The 23778-nt window shown below is 37.2% G+C and overlaps 1 protein-coding gene and 1 pseudogene across 1 annotated transcript; both read left to right on the forward strand.

Moving 5' to 3' along the window:
- The first annotated feature begins 17448 nt into the window (after nt 1-17448).
- On the forward strand, nt 17449-18620 carry LOC137943092 (basic leucine zipper 61-like). Its single transcript, XM_068788785.1, has 4 exons — nt 17449-17699; nt 17819-17909; nt 18014-18140; nt 18463-18620. The coding sequence occupies exons 1-4, from the start codon at nt 17449-17451 to the stop codon at nt 18618-18620; spliced, it is 627 nt and encodes a 208-aa protein (XP_068644886.1).
- A 3673-nt stretch (nt 18621-22293) lies between these two features.
- On the forward strand, nt 22294-23717 carry LOC137943093 (U-box domain-containing protein 1-like; annotated as a pseudogene).
- Nucleotides 23718-23778: the final 61 nt, after the last annotated feature.

Raw genomic sequence — 23778 nt, forward strand, 5'->3', positions numbered from 1 at the left:
TGGATGGCAAGAAGTTGAAGATGTGGGTCACTTTTTACGTACTCTCCATTACTGTTAAAATATATAGATCTTAAAAGTTAACAAAAAGCTGAAAAATTAGTTTTTTTTTACTCGCTAGGCTGTTGGCTAACAGAGAAGTTGGGAAAAGATGTCGAATGAAGAAATATGGCTATGTCGTGGTCCTTGAGAAGAAAACTTTTTAATTACAAGCAAGATGACTAACTGCTGCAATAAACTTTTTTATTGCAACAGTTAGTCATTTGAAAAAAAAATGTAACCTAATCGTACTTCGGCTTTTCTGTGTTTTTTTTTTAGGAAAATCTGTAGATCCAGTGTTCTCAATTTGAGTATTGTGATCGACATATTGCGCACATGAGGTTTGAGAATAGTGCCCTGAGAGCACAAATAAACAATATGATTCAAGCTAATGCTACAAGAGAATGTAAGTTGGATGATTTCATCCTTTTTTCATTTACAAAGAATTTAATCTTTGCCTGGTTTTAAGTTTCACGTTGTCTTTGATCAAGTTGAAAACTGTTTTGTTTAAAGTACACTATTGTTCCCCTTTAATGAGTTTCAAAGATTTTGTAGTGGTGGTTTTAAATTTTTGGGATTTTATGCTTTGTGGTGTAACTTGAAGCACTTACCAAAGAGAGAGAGACACTTGTATAGGTTGTGGGAATAGAGCTTCAACAACGGTAGGAAAAGGAATATTTCAAGTTGCAGCAACAATAGATGGAGCAGTTTGTTTGGTGCTGAGCTCTCCAACACGGTTAACATGGCTGATATGGGTTCCTCTAATGAGATGAGGACCTGAAGATGGGCTTCTCCTATTACCTGATATGTAGTCTCTATGCTGCTTCAATTTCAGTTTACAATTTCAGTTTAAACTTCTGGTTCGTGAGATTATTGACCTCTTGTTGTTGGCTCCTTTAATTCCCCTGGTAGAAAAACTATTTGGATTTTGTCTTTCTTAAGCAAGCAAGAGCAGTGGATTTCACTATCTCCATAGTTGTCTTAATATTTGCTCATCCTTTTCAAATGCCAAATCCATCTTTCATGCTATAGTTACTTCAACAAGATTGAAGATTTGATAAGTTACTTCAAAACTGTAGTTATTGCAATATCACATTGTTAATTAAATTTTAATCATAAGATTATCTTTGGAAATACAATATCTAAGAATTCACTTCACACAGTATATAAGGGGTAATATTTGAAAATTATTGAAATCCACTAACATAATTTATAAAGAACGTTAGCAAAGATATAAAAAGCAAGAAGAGCATAGGGTAAGAGAAGAAGCATGATTGCCATTTCTCTCATAAAAGTAAATATGGCCTCTCTTGGTACAATTTTTTTGATTGAGAATCACATATGTTATAAGAAAATTTTTAACTATATATGTATGTTTTTTCAAGTGAACAAGGGCACTAAAGATTTTTCTAGGAAATGGCATTAACAAGCTCTCATGCTTCATCCAACTGATTGAGGTATATCATGTTAGAAAATCTCTATTTATGTCAGCTAAAGAAAAGAGAGAATTGAAAATTGTGTTTTCTTTAAGGTTAAGAGAGGACCAAACCTAGAGGGACAGGTGTATAGGTTTGTTAATTCTTAATATTAACTCTTGTTGCTCAATTCCTATGTGTTTTTGTTCTTTAAGTTAATTACATGTGCAAAATCAATTTTATAGTTTACTCTTATGCACAATGATCAAAATACAAGCGGAACCAGTCACATACTAAATACACAAAGGTGATTTAAGTGGTTCATAATCCTTTTGCGGATTGCTAGTCACACTAGCCTAGACCCACAACGAAATTTTCTAACAATTAATTAGGCTACATAAACCTAGACTCATAAAGGGATTTTCCAACAACCCACTAGGCACACCATCCTAGACCCACAAACGGATTTTCCAACAACCCACTAGGCACACCATCCTAGACAAAGGGATTTTCAGCAGCGTTTGCCTACACAAGGTCTTACGACTTATACAATAGTAAATTCAACTTCCCAACTTCTACTCTCTAGCCACGATAGCTTTTCTCAAACATTGGAATAAGGACACTCTTGCCTACCTAAGGCTTGAACCAAATTGCAAGGATTACTTGCTTATAATATAGTCCAATGGAAATTACTTTTCAATAGACAAATTTTAACAATCCAAGTACAAACAAATAGATACAACAATCCTAGGTACCTACTCAAAGTAATTAGATACTCAAAATATTCCTTAATAACTTGATTTAAAAATATAAACATATCATAATAGTCCTTAATATATGAAACTCAAAATAATCCTTAATAAATTGATTTGGAAGTTATATGTGTTTACCTAAGGAGAAGATGTTGATATAGGTAAATATCAGAGGCTTGTGGGAAAACTTATTTACCTCACAGCGATCAGACCAGATATATCATATGCAGTAAGTGTGATGAGTCAGTATATGCATAAAGCACAACTTACCCATTGACATGCCTTGGAGAGGATACTGAGATATTTGATCTTCAAGGAAAGAGTTTCTCTATAAGAATCACGACCACTTCAACATAAAGGGTTTTTTGGACGCTAATTGGGCTGGATCACCTGATGACAGAACGTCCACTTCAGGGTATTGTACCTTGGTTGAAGCTAACCTAGTTACATGGAAAAACAAAAGTAGAATGTTGTTGAGAGGTATAGTGCAGAAGTAGAGTACAAAGTTATGGCTCACACAATCCGTGAGCTTCTATGAATCAAATCCCTTCTTACTGTATTAGCATTCTACAAAGGATCTTCTATGGAATTATATTGTGACAACCAAACGGCTATTCATATAACTTCAAATCCTATCTTCTATGAGAGGATAAAACACATTGAGGTAGATTGCCACTTTATATGGGAGAAATTTTAAGCTGGTATCTTATCTTTCAGATATGTTTCATCACAAGGGCAGGTGACAAATATTCTTATGAAACCATTCATATTCAAGATTTTAACCACTATATGAGGCAAGCTGGGTATCTATAATGTTTTCTCACCCCTAACTAGAGGCAGAGTGCTGAAAGATATCTCGAAGTGGCATCAAGGTAAATACCTCCCTTGCGTCAAAGCGGAGGCAAAAGAGGTAATTTAAAAGTCTTCTCATAAGGATGACACAAGGGTGTAATTAAAGAAGATGATGTATGTCTACTTAGGCATTGTAATCATTGTAAACTTTCTTCCACAACTATAAATAGAGGCTCGAAACATGAGATAGATCATTAAGTCTCCCCTTTTCTCTCTCAAATTCGTCCCTAGGAGTTTCTCCTCTCCCATCTTTCTAATCGAATTCTCTCTTATCCTTTCTTCTCCTATTTTTCTTCCTCTCCTTTTTCACTACCTTGGTCGAGGACCTTGTTATGTGATTCTAAATTAAACACAAAGTCTAGAGTCTCATTCCTCTAATGATCACTAAGGTCCATGGTGTAAGCCATATAGGACTAGCCATTGTCTCCTAAATCGATTTATTTAAACCCACAAGTAAAATACCTCAAACTAATAAGGAATTTCAAATTACTCTCTTTTAGCTTGAGATGGAGACGATCACCATTTAAGATGGTCAAGTGATCTTGGATACCCAAATTTATTTGGGCCCAAAACCCTCAGAATTAAAGCCAGGTATAGATTATCCTTAGGTATCCAAACTTGCTTTCATTCCCTTTAACTCAAAATTTCTAACTCAGATTTAGATGCACAGTGTCCATTGCATCCATAACAGTGACATGAATCACTATGAAAGGACTTCCTTATGGTCCTTGCCATATTCCACTACCCAATACTTCTTTTTCTCATCTTATGTTTCTCTAAGACAGATTCTTCTTGGAGAATATGCTTCTTTAGATTCATTTTCTCTAAGGCATGGGACAATTCTTTGGCTTTTATTTTAGCTGACAATGTTTGGGACTTTAAGAGTTCATTCACCTCTAGGAGCTCTGATGTTTTTTACACAAAAAAATTCATATTCGTCTCTTAACTCTCCATGGCTATGTAGCTCTACACATTTGTCATTGAATTTGTTATTTTCTTTCTCTAGTTCTTCTAATTTTGAGAAAGTCTCAGATTTCAAGGACTCATCTTCCTTTCCAACTTAGTGAGTTGTGTACTAAGTTCTTTATTTTCTTGGGTTTTCCTTTACAATGCAATCCTTGCTTCATGAGTAAATTTTCATGAGGTCCTACAGCACAATCTTCTGGACCCTTCATTAACCATTTTTGAAAGCATCGATATAATATGAAGCAGGCTGAAGTGTTGGTAATTAATCAATTTTTTCTTTCTGTGTGACGTCCCTTGCCGAATTTTAGTCTAGAATGATGGCTACCAATGGATCTGTCTCTTAGAAATATAAATCGATTAATAGATCATTATAAGTCGATGTATGCCCATTTCTTTCCTGCTTACAAACAGCTATGTGTTGACATCTCTTAAGTGGCATACATGAGCAACATCCGAAATCACACTGCAATGTGAGCAGATCTGCTCTACTAAGTTGCTATTTGAGTGTAACAATGGACAGTACAGTTCATAATTAACAACTATACACCACATAGTAAATCAAAGAACATACCTGATTGTCACTTCGCCCAGTCCGAAATGTTGATGTAGGGATTGGCAGGATTTGCATATCTGAGGGTCGACTTACGAAGGATATCAACTATATGTGAAGTCCCTCAAATAAGTAAAACTAGTTTGGTGGTGAAATGGAATTAGTATCATTTGAGAGTGCTGAGAGTCTGAACTTGAGGCCAGAATCTTACTTACAGCAGCATACTGTTTTCTCTCTGATTCTCATATTGATTCATGTTCTTTTCTTGGTTTAATCGCAAGCAAGAGTTACAGACAGATTCGTAACTATCAGATCACGATATATATAAACTTCTAATTGAACCTGATTTTCCAATTACATACCTGGTTACACTAATGCGGCCCTAGTTTTTCAAGGTAGAGCAGTTGAATCATTCAATGATCTAACTTCGTGTTCTAAGAGTTTTTTTTCTATTTTTTATCCTTTCAAGTACTCAATGCCCCTTCGGAAATGATTTCATGTGCTAGTAATACTCGAGTCATTGTTCTTCTTATACAATCTTCAGCGAAGCTAAAAGATATATATCAAACATGGAAGCCATAAGGATGAAACTCTAGAAGTATTCCATGAATCAAATGTATGAGAAATGAGAGAGAGAGAGAGAGAAAAAAAAGAAGATGATGAGTAAGAGAAAGCGGCAAGACATCTTACAGAGAGTCGTCGAGATCTCAGAAATGGGAGTACTCATGATGCTGGAAACTTACGGCAAGCACATCTAATAATCCAAGAGTCTGTTTATTCGTAGCAAGTGCTTAGTTTCGAACAGAAATTACCTCGGTCTCATTTGAACTTCCTAAACAAGAACTGCATAGATTGAAAAGGGTTCTTTCCTGCTGGAAGGGTTGTTTTGCATTTCACAGATTCCCTCCAAAACATGACCCTGAGATAGTGGAAAACAGCCCTTTGAGAAGTTCCATCATTCGGATAGACTTAAATGTACTTACAGAGGTTTAAAGTAGCCTTTATCCGGGGAAAGAAGCATTCAAAGCAGTAATTTTTCACACCTAATATTAAGCTTTCGTTGTATCTAGCCGGTATTCATGCATCTCTCCAGGTTAGTATTTGCTAAATATAGTGAGACAGTAAATCGGTGGGGACACTCGCCCACCTACAAAGCCAATTGCTTTGGTTCCTATTCGCATGTTCACAGCTGATTCTTCCGTTTCACAGTGAGCAAGCAAGAGAAGATGGAAGCAACTGGCTTGCCGCCGAGACCCCCAAAGTCCATCCGGACTTTCAGCCAACGCCAGTATCCGCCAGAGATCGGTGCCTCCTCTGGGTCTGATACTATACTTGTTAGTGATCAGCCTCTCGCTTTACCACCAGTAGGTAGATCTTCTCTGAAGATTGAACCCGTTAGCCACCAAAGCTCGCCAGGAAGTGGTTTAAACTGTAGAATGGATCATCTCAACCGCGAGGAGGACATTCGGGTGAAAAGGTTGGAAGAAAGCTAACCCATTTTCTTATACTTTTTTGGAAAAACAATCCAGAATCGATATCATTAATGAGACTAACGTGAACTCCATTTTTTTTTTTTTTCTGTTTCTTTTGCAAGGATGCTCGCAGGCCGGCAATCTGCATTGCGATCTCGTCTGAAGAAGGCTCAGTACATAGAGGCTCTCGAGAACAAGGTTTCTTCGTTGAAGGCCAGTGAAGAGAACTGATTACTTCAGGACTTTTAAGCTATCGAACGTACAAACGTGTTACTTTTGATTTCTGTTTAATTTCCTTTTTATTTCTGTTTGCAGATTAAAATCGCTACCTTGGCTCCTAAAGTGGCCGAATGCGAAATGCTTCGGATGGTTTTGAACTTCGAAAACGATACCCTTAAACAACTGCTTGCCTCCGGTACGCAGGAAAACGAACTCAAAGATGGTAATAATGGCGAATGAAGGCTCCATTCTATTATTTCCCTTCCCTCTTCTTCTGCCTTTATCTCCTTCCCTTTCGTTTTGCATATCTGAAAAAGAATCCACCTTAGTTTTTGTAGAAGTGGAGTTTTTTTAATTGCTCAAATATCTGAATGCCTGATTTAAAAAGAAGATTAAATTGCTACTTTTTGTTACAGTTAATTAGTTTTTTTTTTTTCTTCAATGATGGAGATTCCAAGTTTGACATGAGGAGACGATCTAATAGGCTCATTTTATGGATCATCTCCTTTTATTCTTAATATACTCTTTTCTTTCACTTCAGAGCAATACGAGTTTATGAAGCTCGAAAAACAGCGGCTCGTGCAACTCTTTTGTCTTCAGTTCCAGCCGGAGCACCAGCTCCCCGCGGCAGGCGAACTCGCTAAGCAAGCACAATCTCTGAACATGAGAGCGCAGTCCTCGGGTTCTTTCCTATTTTAGCGCTTATTGGTCTCTTCTATGCAAAATTTCGGTGTTTTTTGTATGAAAACTTGATGTCTGGAATTTGGACCATATTTATGTTTGTCTGCATTATGCTCCGAAGGTAGAGGGATTAAAGACTGATGATTTATGTCTACTTACTGTTAGTCTAAATGAATTTTAAATATAACATGAAATTCATATTTTGTAAACGGAAACGTGAACGGTACAAAGATCGGCTTGCTTCCTAAGAATTAGTTATATTTGAACATGTCTAACATTCTCTCACTTGACCCATTCACATACTTAATATGTATTATTGAATATTAATACATCCTCAAAAAAATGTTTCCCATAGCTATAGTAGTATTCTTATACCCAAACAAAAGAAGATTAAATTGCATAAATCATGACGGTAAGTCCTTTAGACCAAGTATTATCTTTCACGTATTACAATGCAATTGTCTCCTTTGAATGAAAACCTTATGTGACATATATCTTTATGAACGAACTTCCAAATGTTCATTCAAGATCAACTTACAATTGTCATTCTCTAAACTTCATATATACAACTAAATACGAGAAGACAAATGTGAAATTAACGGAGTTTTTCAATTGACAAATTGCGAGACAAACATAAAGGGAATCTCAATCACATAAAATTACATAATAGAATTGAGTCTCATATGTTTAACATGTCCCTTATAAGCAATGGGTAGTAAACCTTTTGTCAACAGATCAACAATCATTAATCCAATGTTGATGTGTTCCACAACCACTTTATTTGCTTTGACATGTTATCAATTAACTAAGAACTTAATATCAATATGTTTACTACAACTTCCGCTCTTATTGTTCTTGGTAAAAAACAATGTTGCGAAATTATCACTGTAAATCTTAATGGTTTTGAAATTGTGTCAACAATTTCAAACCCAGAAATAAAACTCCTCAACCATATAGCCTATGATGTCGTTTCAAAATATGCTACAAGGCTCTGTGGTAGAAGTAGCAATCAAGGATTGTTTTGTACTTCTCTTAGAAATGACCCCTCCAACTAATAAGAAGACGTATCCTGATGTCGACTTTCTCGAGTCAAGGCAGCCATCAAAATCAGAGTTTGAATACCCAATCACTTCCAGATGATCAGATCGACAATACGTAAGCTTGTAGTCTTTAGTCCCTTGAAGGTATCACATGACTTTCTTTATTTTTTTCCAATGGTCCAAACCGGGTTACTTTGATATTTGCCCAACATTCCCACTACATATGTTATGTCAGGTCTTGTGCAAACCTAAGCATACATTAAACTCCCAACTACGGAACCATATAGAATATTTTTCATTTGTTCCCTCTCTAAATAATTTCTTGGACCTTGTTCCAAACTTAATTTCTCACTTTTGATAATAAGTACAACACCAGATGAACAATTTTTCATACAAAATCTCTCTAAAATTTTGTTGATTTAAGTTTCTGAGACAATCCTAATGTCCCTCAAGATCTGTCTCTATCAATCTTTATGTCTATGCCATAAGAAGTTTTACCCATATCTTTTGTATCAAATTTCATCTAGAGAAATCATTTAACTTCATTAAGTAATCCTAAATCACTTGAAGCAAGTAGAATATCATCTACATATAGGACTAAGAAAATTATTTTGCTCCCATTGACCTTATGGTATATACATTTATCCATGGTATTCTCCATAAAACCAAATGAAGAAATTACATTATGAAATTTTTTATACCACTGATGGGAGACTTGTTTCAATCCATATATAGATTTCTAAGTCTACAAACCAAGTGATCATTCCCCTCTAAAATGAAACCTTCAGGTTATTTCATATACACCTCTTCTTTTAGGTCTCCATCGAGGAAAGCCATTTTTACATCCATTTGTTGTAACAACATATCAAATTGAGCTATTAATGTCATGATTATCCGAAACGAATCCTTCTTTGTAACAGGAGAGAAAGTATCGTGATAATCAATTCCTTCTTTTTGAGTAAATCCTTTGGCTACAAGTCTTGCCTTATATCTTTCAATATTGTCTAAAGAGTTTCTTTTGGTTTTAAAAATCCACTTAAGACCAATGGCCTTTCCCCCTTTAGGCAATTGAACAAGATCCCAGACTTGGTTTTTAGCCATTGAATCCAACTCTTCCTTCAAGGCATCATTCCATAATGTGAATTTATGTCCACTCATAGCCTACGAAAACAAAATAGGATCATCTTCAGCACCAATGTCCATGTCGAATTCTTGAAGGTACACTTCATACTCTGAAGAAATTGCAGGTTTCCTAACTCTTGAAGATCTTCTTAATGGTACTTCAACATTTTCAAGTTGAAAATGTTGAGTAACTGGATCTATATGAATATCCTCATGATGACATGGTTCTTCAACTATTGGTTAATCTTTAGTAATTGAATCCTGATGATTATCCTAAATGATAACCATTCTATGTGAAGATGTAGGAGCATGTTGAGAACTTGTATGCTCCTCAAAAACTAAATTTCGAGGTTGACTACTCCCACTAATCTCATCATTTTCAAGTGATCATGTATTCTTAGATTTGACAATTCTCGTCGAACGAGATGGACAGTAAATTTTGTATCCCTTACTTTTCTGCTTAGCTAATGAAATGTCTACTGACTATTCTAGAGTCTAACTTTGTCCCATGTGGATTGTAAATCCGAACTTCAGTTGGGCAACCCCTAACATGTACATGCCTTAAACTAAGTTTCCAACCTTTTCATAACTCAAATGGAGTTTTATGAACTGCCTTTGTTGGAACCTTATTGAGTATATAGGTTGCAGTTTTGAGAGTTTCACTCCACAAAGACAATGAGAGATCGGAGTTACTAATCATACTCCTCGCTTTGTCCATTAATGTTCTGTTTCTTCTTTCAGTCACACCATTTTCAGACGGTGAGCCAAACATTGTGTATTATGTGACAACACCTTGTTCCTCAATAAATCTTGCAAAAGGACATGGGAATTGTGCAATTTCAGTGTACCTACTATAATATTCACCACTTCTACCTGACCTCATGATTTGATTTGTTTGCCTAATTGTTTAACTACTTTTGTTTTATAGACCTTAAAAACATCTATTCCCTCACTCCTATCATAAAGCAAATAGAGATACATACTGCATCACCTATCTACTCCATTTTCTTCAACAACTGGATGAGGAATTTCACATTTTTTATGAATATGTATGGTGTGACATTTGGATGTACATAGGAACTAAAAACTTTACACAAACGATTTTTCAAGGTTCTATTGTTGAGGATGACTAATGCTTAGAGAAGCATCTATTAAGTAATCTGAGAAGTGCATCAACCTTTATTCTGGCTTTTGGTGACCCATTGGACACCAAAGTCCATAATGAAGGAATACTTTGTGGGTTTAACAACAAATGCTTTGTTATCCCTTCTCCATTTCAGGACATCCCCAACAGAAGATTCAGTGAATTCTCTTTTCTTGTAGTGGAATCAAATCTCATCAAACTTAACAAGAAGTAGCACTAAAGCCTTACTCTCTCTGATCTCTCTCAACCCTTTTGGACATCCTTAAAGAAGAGCCAAAACCGTCAAAGCCTCATCTGTGATCCTTGCCTTATCAACCACCAATAGTTCCATAAGCAAAGGGATCACCCCTACTGCTACGGCCCTCACCTTGTTGGTATTATAGAGTCCTAGATTAAAGAGAGCCAACGTGCATCTCTCTTCCCCGAGGATGTTCCTGTAAGAGACTAAACTGAACCACGATTTTGTATATATTTAGAGTGGTATTTTATATATAATTTTACAACAAGAATCACATGAACAAAAGGGTGATTCAGGGGAGTCAGAGGAGTCTTATTCTTATGGATGACTCAACTGATCATTTTCTTTCAAATATTTTCTTCAATTTAGAGGCAAATGAATGATATCACAAAAAAAAGGTTCCAAAACAAAAAATCGTCGATGAAAAACTTGAAATTTTTTTAATTATTTCTCAGTGGTTTTAGATGAAATATGAGGCAATTTTTCAAAATGAACCGATCTATCTAATACATGAAATAATTTGAATAGAAAAGACAATATATACAACCAAAAAACTTGTGTAAAAATTAACAAGAAATAAGATTAAGAAAAAGATCAAATCTTAGGCTTTAAAACCATGAAAGAATCTTTGTTAAATGAAATTGAAATCTTAAAAAACAGAAATCACAAACAAGTTTTATGTTATTCGTCCTTAGAAGGCTTAATAAATGGATAGAAGGAAATGAGTAATTTTATTAAATCGGGATGAATTCATACGTCAATTATACGCCTATTTATAGGCTATGAATAAAAAGTTCAAATCCTTAATCAAATATTCAAATTTCCTTGAATTATGTAACGAATTACATGATTTGCATAATCAAGATAATTAAGAGTTCTTTTCTTGATTTTTAACAATCAAGATTGATTCGTCATTGATTTTGCTAATTTATTACATAAACTAGTTATGAATTAGTAAAATTACTTATCTCTTAACAGTGTGTATAGCAAGATAGGATCTCAAAACACTGCTAGCATAGGACAAACAAAATCGATTATTGAAAACTAATGGATTTTGAACCCTAGAACCATACCTTTTTTAGGTTCTGAACTCAATCCTTGTCCAGCTCTCAAGTTCTCCATCTATCAGCAAAAACCAAAAGATCACTCGTTAATCGTTTTCCTTCAGATAAAAGGTATAATAATCAGTTCAGTTGAAGTCTCAAATACCTAATTAGAAGTGAACACACCGTTCTTTCTTGAAGTATTCCGGTTTTGGGTATTAGAAAGCACAAAATCAAACACAAACTGTTGGTACAAAAATAGAGAAGCAATCATTCAGAACCTCTGAGCCGCAGAAAAGAACAAGAAAAATGTTTACCAGCAATAAGGAATCTCAGGTGTCCCTTTGTCTTCCCCAGTTAAATGCTGTAGTTATTCTGCTTCGTTTGTAAAATGAAACCAAAAGATATACTTCAGAAGAACTGTTCTTGGTGGTTATTCTTTCAAAGTATACGCTGAGACGTGGGACTCTTTACAGGTTTCCATTAACCACCATATAGGAAACTTTGAACTCGTTTGCAACTACCCATTGCAGTTCCAAATAAAAAAAAAAAACACTAGAAGGAAAAGAAAATTGAACAAAACTAAACATAAACAAAACAAAAACCAAAACGTGCATGAATATCCAGAGAATGATAAGGTCTTACTTACTTTTTGACATAGATCAGTACAAGATGTTCCTAAAGTATTAAAACAATAGAACATAACCAATATTTTACATACAGATAGTGGCAAATATGCTCAAATACTATGGAAACCTTACTAGATGAAAATTACTCAAAATGGAAGAACTTCTCTGAAGAATTTTAATTGAAAACTCACTTGCTTAAATGATACAAGATATGGCCTTTTCTACACAATTTTTTCAACTTGTGTGACTCTGAATAAAATCATGCAGAAGTCTCTAGTAAGTCTCTAGCATTAGGACCAATCCTAATTACATAGGGAGGTCTCAGTCACCCTCATGTGATTTGAAAAGCCTAAATGTTAGTCCATGGACCAAGTAAACCTCATCTCTAATATTCTTTTAATGGCAATGAAATTCTAGAAACATATCCAATTCGTGCTCTTCGTAAATTAATTAGCGAAACTTTTAAACATAAAGGTGGGAAGGCAGCTTTGTTAGAACTTGTTTAGTTCTGATAATACTATTGTAAATCTAATATAAGACCGTATGCATTTGAAAGCAATTGTATAAATTTTCGATCACTGAATGGAGTATTTTCATGTTTTATGTAACTAATAGTTAATAAATTAATTAAAGAAGAGTTGTTCTATTGTTTCTCTGACTGGAATATCAACCAAGTCCGAAATGTTGATGAAGGGATTGGCAGGATTTCCATATCTGAGGGTCGACTTAAAAACTTAATCAACTATATGAGAAGTCCCTCAAATAAGTAAATCAAGTTTGGTGATGAAATGGAATTAGTAGCATTTGAGATGGCTGAAAGTCTGAACTTCAGGTCAGGATCTTACTTACAGCAGCATACTGTTTTCTTTCTCTGATTCTCATTTTGATTCATGTTCTTTTCTTGATTTCATGGCAAGCAAGAGTTACAGGCAGATGTCTAACTATCAAGTCACAATATGTATAAACTTCCCTAGGGCAGGCATTTTTCCAATTACATAACTGGTTACACTAATGCAGCCCTAGTTTTACAAGGTAGAACAGTTGAATCATTCAATGCTCTAGCTTCGTGTTCTAAGAGAGTTTTTTTTCTATTTTTTATCCTTTCAAGCACTCAATGCCCCTTCGGAAGTTTTCCATGTGCTAGGAGATACTTGAGTCATTGTTCTTGTTATACAATCTTCAGCGAAACTAAGACATATATATCAAACATGGAAGCCATAAGGATGAAACTCTTGAAGTATTATATGAATCAAATATATAAGAAATGAGAGAGAGAGAGAGAGAGAGAGAGAGAGAGAGAGAGAGAGAGAGAGAGAGAGGGATGGGGGTCAGCGAGATCTCAGAAATGGGAGTACTCGTGGTGTTGAAAACTTACGGCAAGCATATCTAATAATCGAAGAGTCTGTTTATTCATAGCAAGTGCTAAGATCTGAACATAACAATGCCTCAGTCTCATTTGAACTTCCTTTCTCACTACTTCCTTTATCACTACTTCCATTAAAAACTAATTCATAATTCATGAAACAACCTTTACCATCTATGTCGAATGTGTGGAGGATATCACGCCTAAATCAAAGACGTAACGAAAGTCAGAAGACCAGTTATTTTTTACTCCCATCTCTCTCCTTTTCTAGGTTCAAGACTTCAGCACTGCAACTTACATCATCAACCATTTACCCATATCACTTATTGGAGGTAAATCACCGTTTAAACTTTTATATGGTTCCTTTCTGAACTATGAAATTTTTTATCCCATTGGTTGTCGTGTTTATCCTTAACTTACATGATATCCTCCACACCCCCTTGCAAGTTGAGCGTCAGATTGGAACAGATGTGAAGTTTGGAGGGAAAAAATTCAAAAAAAGGTCATGGAATACTTTAGGAGAAAATGTCGTTAACCTACAAGTGAGATGACACATAATGCATATGAAGTTTGTTAGGAACAATAAGTTCTCGAAGGAAATGATAATCTAATTCAACATGCTTGACTCGCTAGTGAGAAAGGAGTTTATGAAGATTGCACTTTTGTTGTCACATAATGGAATTGGAACATGAAGATCGCAAATGAGATGCATAAACCAAAGTAGTTCAGTTGCAGCATGCGCAAGAGCATGATACTCAAATTCACAGTTGGAATGTGATACAGTAGATTGTTTTTGAGTACTCCAAGAAAACAACTTGTTGCCAAGATAAATGGAGTAGCCAGAGGTAGAGCAACGGGTGTTAGGACAACCTGCCCAGTTAGCATTAGAGTAAGCAACTAGAACACCAAGAGTAGTAGATGGGCGAAATGTAAGGCCAAAGTAAATGGTGTCTTTGACAGTGCAAAAAATACACTTAATAGTAAGAAAATTATCTTCAATGGGAGCATGCAGGATTTGGCTAACAGAGTTGACCGCATAGGCAATGTCAGGGTGCGTGATGGTCAAGTATTGAAGTGCATCAATGAAAGACCTGTAAAGAGTGGGATCTGAAAAATAGAGAACTATCAGTGGACATGTTGGGAAATGACCATAGACATATGGACAGGTTTGTTGTCAAGTAACTAAGTTCGAGTAAGAATGTCCCATGCATATTTGAGTTAATTGATAAATAGGCCATAGGCAATTGGTGAAGCCTCAAGGCCAAAAAAGTAACTGAGATAACCAAAATCCTTAATAGTAAATTGAGAATTGAGTTTACGAGTGAAGTTGTTTATAAGAGCTGAGTTGTTGTCAGTAAGAATGATATCATAACCGAAGACCCTGTATTGTCCACTCTCTGCACCCATACAGGTAATCAAAACCCACCATTAAAATCATTTCTCCTCCATCAAGGAAATACTTGGGATTTTTCCTAAAAAAATATTGCATGGATTGAAAAGAGGTAGTTGTAGCTCATTGCGGCCTTCAAGGGCATGATAGAGATATGCATAAATATAATAATAGATATAAAGATAATGATAGAGATAAAGATAACTAGCGAAGGTATTTAAAAAAAAATGTGGAGCCAGTTCCGTCGCCTGGCGCCGTGCCAACACCTCCCCCCTTGGCGCTTACTTCGCTCTGATGCCGCTGCCGCCTTCCGCCGCTTCGCTCGACATCTTCATCACCGTTGCCCCAATGTCGTCGTCGTCGTCTGCTCTGCCGACAACTCTCACGCCAACGTCGCATAACTTCTCTTCGACCCTCCGGCCACTTGGTGTCTCTCTGTCCCTCTCTATAGTCCCTCTGGAACCCGCTGCCATAGACAGTACCGAGCTACTACCACCACTACCGCTCGTCGACTCTTTGTCCCTCTCTGCAACTCCTCTGGTCCCGTTACCGTAGATAGTACCAAGCTACCACCACCGCTTCCACTCGTCGCATGTCGCTGCCGCACACCGTTGTTGCACGCCGCTACAACGAGCCATCATCATTCCTATATTTTTATATGGTATCAGAGCTTTCGATCAATTAATCAGAACCAGTCTGTCGTCACTGGAAATCCTTATCGGAAGTACCCATACTTGCTATCTTCTCTACCCTTTCTCCGTGCAATCTCATCGGAGGTATTTTTGAGGAAAAAAAAAATCGTCGCCGAAACCTTCCGCTGCTTCGTTCATCGGAGCCAACCCAGAACCCTTTTGCTCCTTCACTGTTCTCGTCGCCATCACTACTGAGCTGTTCCCTTCGTTCGGCGCTGCACTATGTAGAATTTTCCTTCTCCCTCCCAAGCCACCATTGTCACCGTCGTTCGTCCCGACGGCCACAGTGCCGGTGCTGCCCAAATTTCCCTCAGCCGTCACTGTTGTATCTCCCACTGTTGCTACCACTCGTTGCTGCTCGATGTCGTACGCCGTCACCACCTTTCGCCCCCACGGTCGGGCCTCATGCTCCCACTTCAGTAACGGGACCCGTCCTGGCCGTCCCTCTCCCGCTGAAATACTTTGTTTTGATCTTTCGCCCACTGACGATCATGCGCCCGCGTTGCAGTCAAAAACCGTCGCCCACTAGACCCTCCGTCGAACGTTGAAAGCTTTTGTCGCCGTCGCCACTCGCCTTGTTACCGCCTGCCTGTTGTCAGCTCTGCTGGCAACTCCCTCGCCAGCGCTGCCCCCCCACCCTACCGCCCGTCCACCCGTCTCGGTAACAACCTAAGTTCAAGGGGGAAAATTATTTCCCACTTGGACGCGTTGTCCCGCCAGTGCGCAACATGCGAACTCATGCGTGGGCATTCACATGTGCGAGATTCGCCAGTACGATTTTTTTTTATTTAAAAAAAAAATCTTCATTCTAGACGATGTGATTCTGTCTGCCTCCAATGCCGCTGATCTGCCACTTGACGATGACATTCTATCCACACCAGCCGCCTCCAGTGCAATTGCTCTTCCACCAGACAATGTGATTCCGCCTACCCCAGCCACATCCAGTACCGCTACTCTGCCACCTAACAATGAAATTTTGTCCACACCAGTCGTCCTCTAGTACCGCGGCTCTGCCACTTGACGATGACATTCCGTCCGCACCAGCCACCTGTAGTGCTGCTACTCTGCCACCTGACGATGACATTCCGTCCGCACTAGCCGCTTCCAGTGCAACTGCTCTTCCACCAAATGATGTGATTCCGTCTGCTCCAACCGCCTCCAATGCCATTGCTCTACCACTTTACGATAAAATTTCGTTCGCACCAGCCGCCTCCAATGCCGCTGCTCTCTCCAAATCACTTCCAATAACATTCTTTTTGAATATCAAGATTGGACTCTCCTCTCGGAGCTCCATCTTGCATGGGCATGATAGAGATAAAATAAATATAATAATAGATATAAAGATAATTTTGAATTAGAGAATAGACTCAGATTGTAGAGTACTAATCACCTACAATCTCTCTGTGTAATTATATAATAGTTTACACCTGATCAATAATAATCACGACAATATTATTCTTCATTCATATATTCTACACTTTCCTGTTGGAAGGATTGTTTTGCATTTCACAAATTCCCTCCAAAACATGAACCGGAGAGAGGAAAACGACCCTTTGAGAAGTTCCATTATTCAAATAGACTTTAAGAACTTATGGAGGTTTAAAGTAGCCTTTATCAGGTGAAAGAAGCAACGCATTCAAAGCAATAATTTTTCACACCTAATAATAAGCTTTCGTTGTATCTACCCGGCATCCATGCATCTCTCCAGGTTAGTATTTGCTACATATAGCGATACAGTAAATCGGTGGGGACACTCGCCCACGCCTACAAAGCCTATTGCTTTGGCTTCTATTCCCATGTTTCACAGGTGATTCTTCCATTTCACAGTGAGCAAGCACGAGAAGATGGAGGCCAGTGGCTTGCCGCCGAGACCCCCGACGTCCATCCGGACTAACAGGCAACTCCAATATCCGCCAGAGATCGGTGCCTCCTTTGGGTCTGATACTATACTTGCTATTGATCAGCCTCTCGCCTTACCACCAGCAGGCGGATCTTCTCTGCAGATTGCACCTGTTAGCCACCAAAGCTCGCCAGGAAGTGGTTTAAACTGTAGAATGGATCGTCACAACAGCGAGGAGGACAGGAAGGCGAAAAGGTTGGAAGAAAGCTATCCCATTTTCTTATACGTCTTTGGAGAAACAATCCAGAATCGATATCATTAATGAGACTAACGTGAACTCCATTTTTATTTTTATTTTCTGTTTCTTTTGCAAGGATGGTCGCAAACAGGCAATCTGCATTGCGAGCTCGTCTGAAGAAGGCTCAACACAGAGACACTCTCGAGAAAAGCCTTTCTTCGTTGGAGGCCAGTGAAGAGAACTGATTAATACTGGACTTCTAATCTATCGAACGTGTGAACTTGTGTTAATTTTGATTTCTTTGTAATTTCCTTTTTATTTCTGTTTGCAGATTGAAATCGCTACCTTGACTCCTAAAGTGGCGGAATACGAAAAGCTTGCGATGGTTTTGAGCTTGGAAAACGAATCCCTTAAACAACAGCTTGCCCACGGCACGCAGGAAAACGAACTCAAAGATGGTAATAATGGCGAATGAAGGCTCTATTCTATTACGTCCCTTCCCTCCTCTTCTGCCTTTCTCTCCTTCCCTTTCGTTTTGCATATTTGGAAAATAATCCACCTTAGATTTCCTAGAAATGGGGTTTTTTTAATTTCTCAAATATCTGAATGCCTGATTTAAAAAGAAGAAGATTAAATTGCTACTTTATGTTTCAGTTAAATAGTTTTTTTTTTTTTCTTGAATAATGGAGATTCCAAGTTTGACATGAGGAGACGATCTAATAGGCTGATTTTATGGATCATCTTCTTTTATGCTTATTATAATCTTTTCTTTCACTTCAGAGCGGTACGAGTTTATGAAGCACCAAAAACAGAAGCTCGTGCAACTCTTATGTATTCAGTCTCAGCCGGAGCACCAGCTCTCCGCGGCAGGCGAACTCGCGATGCAAGTACCGTCTCTGAACATGCGAGGGAAGTCCTCGGGTTCTTCCCAGTTCTAGGGCTTATTGATTAATGTTTTCTTCTCTATGCAAGATTTCTCTGTGTTTTTTCTCCGAAGGTGGACGGATTTTCATAAATAAGAGAAAAATAATATGGGTCATGCTGGTTATGAATATCACTTGCAACAGTTTCTTACGTTGGATTTGACGATAGAAACAATCTTCCATCCCTTCTCTACTTTGTTCTTCAGTCTACTTTTGCCCCATTGGAATAAATTTTAAGCTGTGATTGAGTTTTGCTTGATAGGCTATTTGCTTAAAACTACTTTGGGAGGCTTTTCAAGTTTTGGGTTTATCCTTTTAATGACTTGTGAGACAAGCAAAAAACTAAGGATAACCATAGAACAACAAATACTTTGCTGTACTCATAAAGCTAGTTTCCGAGCATTAAACATGATTCCAAATATAACTCACAGGCCTGCCTCTATTTAATTTTTTTAAGAAGAAACTAATGCGATATGTGAAATTTAGCTGTACAAGAGGAATCGTTTGAAGCAATTAATGTAAAACTCGGACCCAAAATTAATAGGACTCTGTGATTAATAGTTTTTCATGGAAACCAGAATTCCATACCCTTCTCAAGGTCAAATGGCGTGGGGATTGCTAAAGCTGGAATCTGCTTTCCCGTTTTGAATGTGACTCCTCGTTCTTTCTGAAGAACCGGTTGTGAGTTTCGGCAGCCAAGGAATCAAAATCTAATGAGATGGCTAGTCAAATTTCAATGTAAGACAGCTAAAATTTCATGTGTGCCATAGTTGAATTAACCCCTTGTTATCGACCATTGCTGGTGTTAGTAAAAGTGTCCGGTTAGAACACTGGAGTTATATTTGAAAACCTCATAAGGCAGTTGCATCGTGACTGAGTTACGTCTTCTCCCATTGACTCGATCCCTTGATGGAATGAAGAGCAGAATTTTGAAGTTAAAGCTCGGCAAGTCGACCAGGTTCTCTATCTTATTTATTCATTTATTTATTTTGTATTTTTTTGTAATTTATATTTGTGTCAATAATCATCTTCTACCTTTTTTTCTTTTGTTGTCCATGTATGTATGTATATGGTACAAGCAATATTACTCATTAGGGATTCGAATAACGGAGTTAACTAGCTCTTTATCTACATATGCTCTCGAAATGAAATAAATAAGTAAAATCATTTTGTGCCCGAATATATAAAGCATACTTTTAAGCTTATGTTTGGAACACAAAAAGTGGAGAGAAAAGAAAATTAAGAGAAAAGATAAAGAGGTTTATTTTCTCTTGTTTGGATGCCCATGAAAAATAAGAGAGAAAATGAAAGAGAAATATAATTTCTCTTGTTCAGATACATGTGGAAAAAGAAAAAGAAAAGAAGATTAATAAAATTTAGAGTCTCTTAAGTTTCTATTGCTTTTATTTTCTCTCCAAATTTAATCATTTTATGAGGGAAAATTTATTAACTAAGAGAGAAAGTGATTTTCTCATTGATTATCTACTGCCAAACAACAAAAAATAACTTTCTCTCCCATTTTTTCTATTGTCATCTACCATTAAGAGTAGACATGGATTGGGTTAAATGGAAACCCACATAATCAAATCAAATTTTGGCAGGAAGTGTTTTTTCCATCACCATGGTGACAGCTGGATCAATCGGTCACTAAGCCAAGTTAATTAAAAAAATAAAAAAAAAGGTTATTCTAGATGTTAATTTAATGAGATACATGGATAAAAATAACGAATTAATTTTAGGTTTTTTGTAATTTAAATTTATTATTTTCTACCTCTACCTCATTAGCTTCACCTCAAATTCGTCTTTGCAAAAACCTGTCATAGGATAAGGATGGAATTAGATTTCCAAACCTGGGATGGATTTTTGTGGGGATGGATTTTAGATCAAATTTATAATATTTTCCAAAACACCATTCGAACCAGACTTGCACCCACCCTTAGCTATCATCCTACAACCCTTTCTAAGTATAAATAGTAGGTGTATGCCACCAAGTCTCCTTTTTTTCTTAATTATATATCATAAAAATTAACTTGATAATATACCAATTTAATATTTTTCCACGTTATATAGTTTTTATTTTTTATAATTATATATGTTTTCGACTATCCTTAAAATTTTAATTTCTTCATTTATTTACTAATTTAAGTAAAAATATACCGACATTCAGGATGAAATTAAGTAAAGACTAATCATATGATTAAAAACATAACGAAGTATCTTTTACCAATGTCTAGCCCTAATGAAATTGATAAAACTCATGTAAGTTACCTAAGTTGTCTTATTCAAAAAATTTGGATAACCTGAATTCTCGAGTTCTACAATTATTATTCTCTTGTAAACAAACCTACAAAATCAAATGATAAAAATATTGTTATTCCTTTTCATATTAATTTTTCAAAGCTATTTAAATTCCCTATTCTATTAGCTGGTCTACGGTAGTGACCAGTGGCAACTGGCAACCTAAGCTAGTTACTTTCCAAGTTTTGAGTCCATTCTCTAAGGTTGTGTTTGGAACACATAAAGTGGAAAGAAAAGAAAAGGAAAAGAAGAGAATGAGGGAAAAAAAAGAAAAAAAAAAAGGTTTCTTTTTTTTTCTTTAGATGCCTAGGAAAAATGAGAGAGAAAATGAAAGAGAAAGATAGTTATTCTTATTTGTATGTGTAGAATTTAGGAATGAAGAATAATATTGTCGTGATTATCATTGATCAAGTGTAAACTATTTACAGAATTACACAGAGACTGTAGGTGATTAGAACTCTACAATTTGAGTCTGTCTCTAATTCAATCACTAGTTATCTTTATGTCCATCATTATCTTTATATCTATCACTATGTTTATATCAGTATACTCATGGAAATAAAAAGAAAAAAATTAGTAATATTTTACAATTTTGATGATTAAGTTTTTTCTTAAGTTTGTATTTCTTTTTTTTCTCCCTAAATTCTATCATTTTGTGAGAGAAAATTTATTAACTAAGAGAGAAAGAGATTTTCTATCTTATTTTTTTTCTCAGTGAAAATAACATTCACTCCCTATTGTTCCAAACAGCTAAGAAAAGTACAATTTCCCTTCTTTCACCTCTACTGTCTCCTAGTATTTTATCTGTCTCATCGTTCTTCCCACTTCATCCCTTGCAAATCAATAATTATGCCTACCATCGACCAATCTGTAATCTGAAAGGGGGACCTCTCTCTGATTATATTTGAATCAAAAGATCGACAAATTAGTAATCAACATCTAGCTTTCCCGTGGAAAAATAATGCGTGGCTCATGTTGTACCTCACAGTTTAGCATGATTTTATGGTCGAACTCATTCTAAATTCTAAAGAAAGATGACAAGAAGACGTACTTGTTGGTAACCAAATTAGAGTTCTATAACAAAATTTCTTTCTTCCATTGGACCCAGTTGTTGAAATGTTCAAACCAGATATTATAAACTCTTGTACCTTCCCTATTAAGGCATCTTCATCGCTTTGGACAGAAACCCAACCACCCCTCTAATTCCCCCAAGTCAAAAGCAACCCAGAAGCACTCTTGCCCTTCCACACTCCATCAAAATCTCACATTAGTTTAGACATTTTCTTACCTGACTGCCCAGAAAATTGAGGGGGCAGACTAGTGTTTCCTGAGCTTTGCCAAAAGAGAAATAGCTTGATGGAGGAGAAAGCAATCCTGTAGCAGAAACTGAATGGACACCTCTGCGCCCATCATGGCCTCTGGTCTCCTCCCTTCAGCCTCTTTGGTGGAGGCCTTGAATCAATTATCCAATGAGGTGCTGTCTGAAGACAAGCTCCCTTGCTTACAAACACGTAATAATGCTTCCATGATCCGTAGGATCAAGCTTCAATCCTCTCTCCTTGAAGAGATTCGAGAGTCCACCAACCCTTCCCCTCCCTCACTGAGATGTTTTCTACTATCAGAAGGGTTAAGCTTTTGATGCAAGATGTAAGAATCAAGCTGCTTTATGGAATCTCTTATAGGCAGAGTTTGTGGCGAGGGGATTTCATTGGTGAAGGACATGGGCAACACACTCAATATCCTCCCGCTCAGCTTGCTTGACGTGTCGCCAGATGTTCGAGAACAAGTAGAGCTACTGCACAGGCATGTGAAGTGGGCAAATGTGTTTTTGGATTCGCGAGACAGTGGCAGAAGGGAAAGGCTGTTTGAACTGATGGGTAACAAGGCTGGAATTGGCAGAGAGAATTGAGTTGTTTTGAGAGCTTGAATTGAGAAATGTATCGGATTACCGGGAAGAAATAAGTCGCCTTGAGTCTGAGATACAGAAGTAAGCAGGAACCGGAGGACTGTTGGTGGTCTTCAACCTCAACAAGTTCATCTCGCTTGTTGATTATTCAAAATCTCTCATCCTCAGTGATGATAACATCATGAGGGGATCAGACAAGATGGTCAGTGGAAACAGGACTGAGCTTTGGCTTCTAATCCCATGGCTCCTAATATACCTGATGAGTTCCGATGCCCAGTCACTCTTTGACAATAACAAGCTCCTCATAGTGGAAGCTGGGGCAATAGATAGCATAATTGAGGTCGTGGAAAAAAAAAAGAGCATGGAAACCAGGGAGAATGCTGCCGCAATAATCTTCAGCTTGTCAATGATAGAGTATAAAATCACAATTGGAACTCATTCTACCGTGATGCCTGGACGGACCTGTTGAATTGCTTAGGGAAGGAACATCCCCGGGGAAGAGAGATGCGCCTTGGCTCTCTTTAATCTAGGACTATAATACCAACAAGGTGAGGGCCGTAATAAGGCTGGGATCACAGACGAGGCTTTGGCGGTTTTGGCTCTTCTTTCAGGATGTCCAGAAGGGTTGAGAGAGATCAGAGAGAGTAAGGCTTTAGTGCTACTTGTGGAGTTTGATGAGATTTGATTCTTCTACAGGAAAAGAGAATTCACTGAATCTTTTACTGGGGATGTGCCGAAATGGAGAAGAGATAGCAAAGCATTTTCTGTTAAACCCACAAAGTATTCCTTCATTATGGATTTTGGTGTCCAATGGGTCACCAAAAGCCAGAAGAAAGGATGATGCACTTCTCAGTTTACTTAAGCGCCATTATCTCCAACGCAACAATGTGTTTTATGGAAGAAACTGAGAGTTGGATTATGTTCAGGACTGCTAAATACCATCTATACTTTTGCATTTCATTGAGCAAT

This window comes from Aristolochia californica, unplaced genomic scaffold (genome assembly GCF_029961685.1).
Source record: "Aristolochia californica isolate CCGP_79_NKW_82.1479 unplaced genomic scaffold, dmAriCali1.0.hap1 SCAF_10, whole genome shotgun sequence".
Taxonomy (NCBI): Eukaryota; Viridiplantae; Streptophyta; class Magnoliopsida; order Piperales; family Aristolochiaceae; genus Aristolochia; species Aristolochia californica.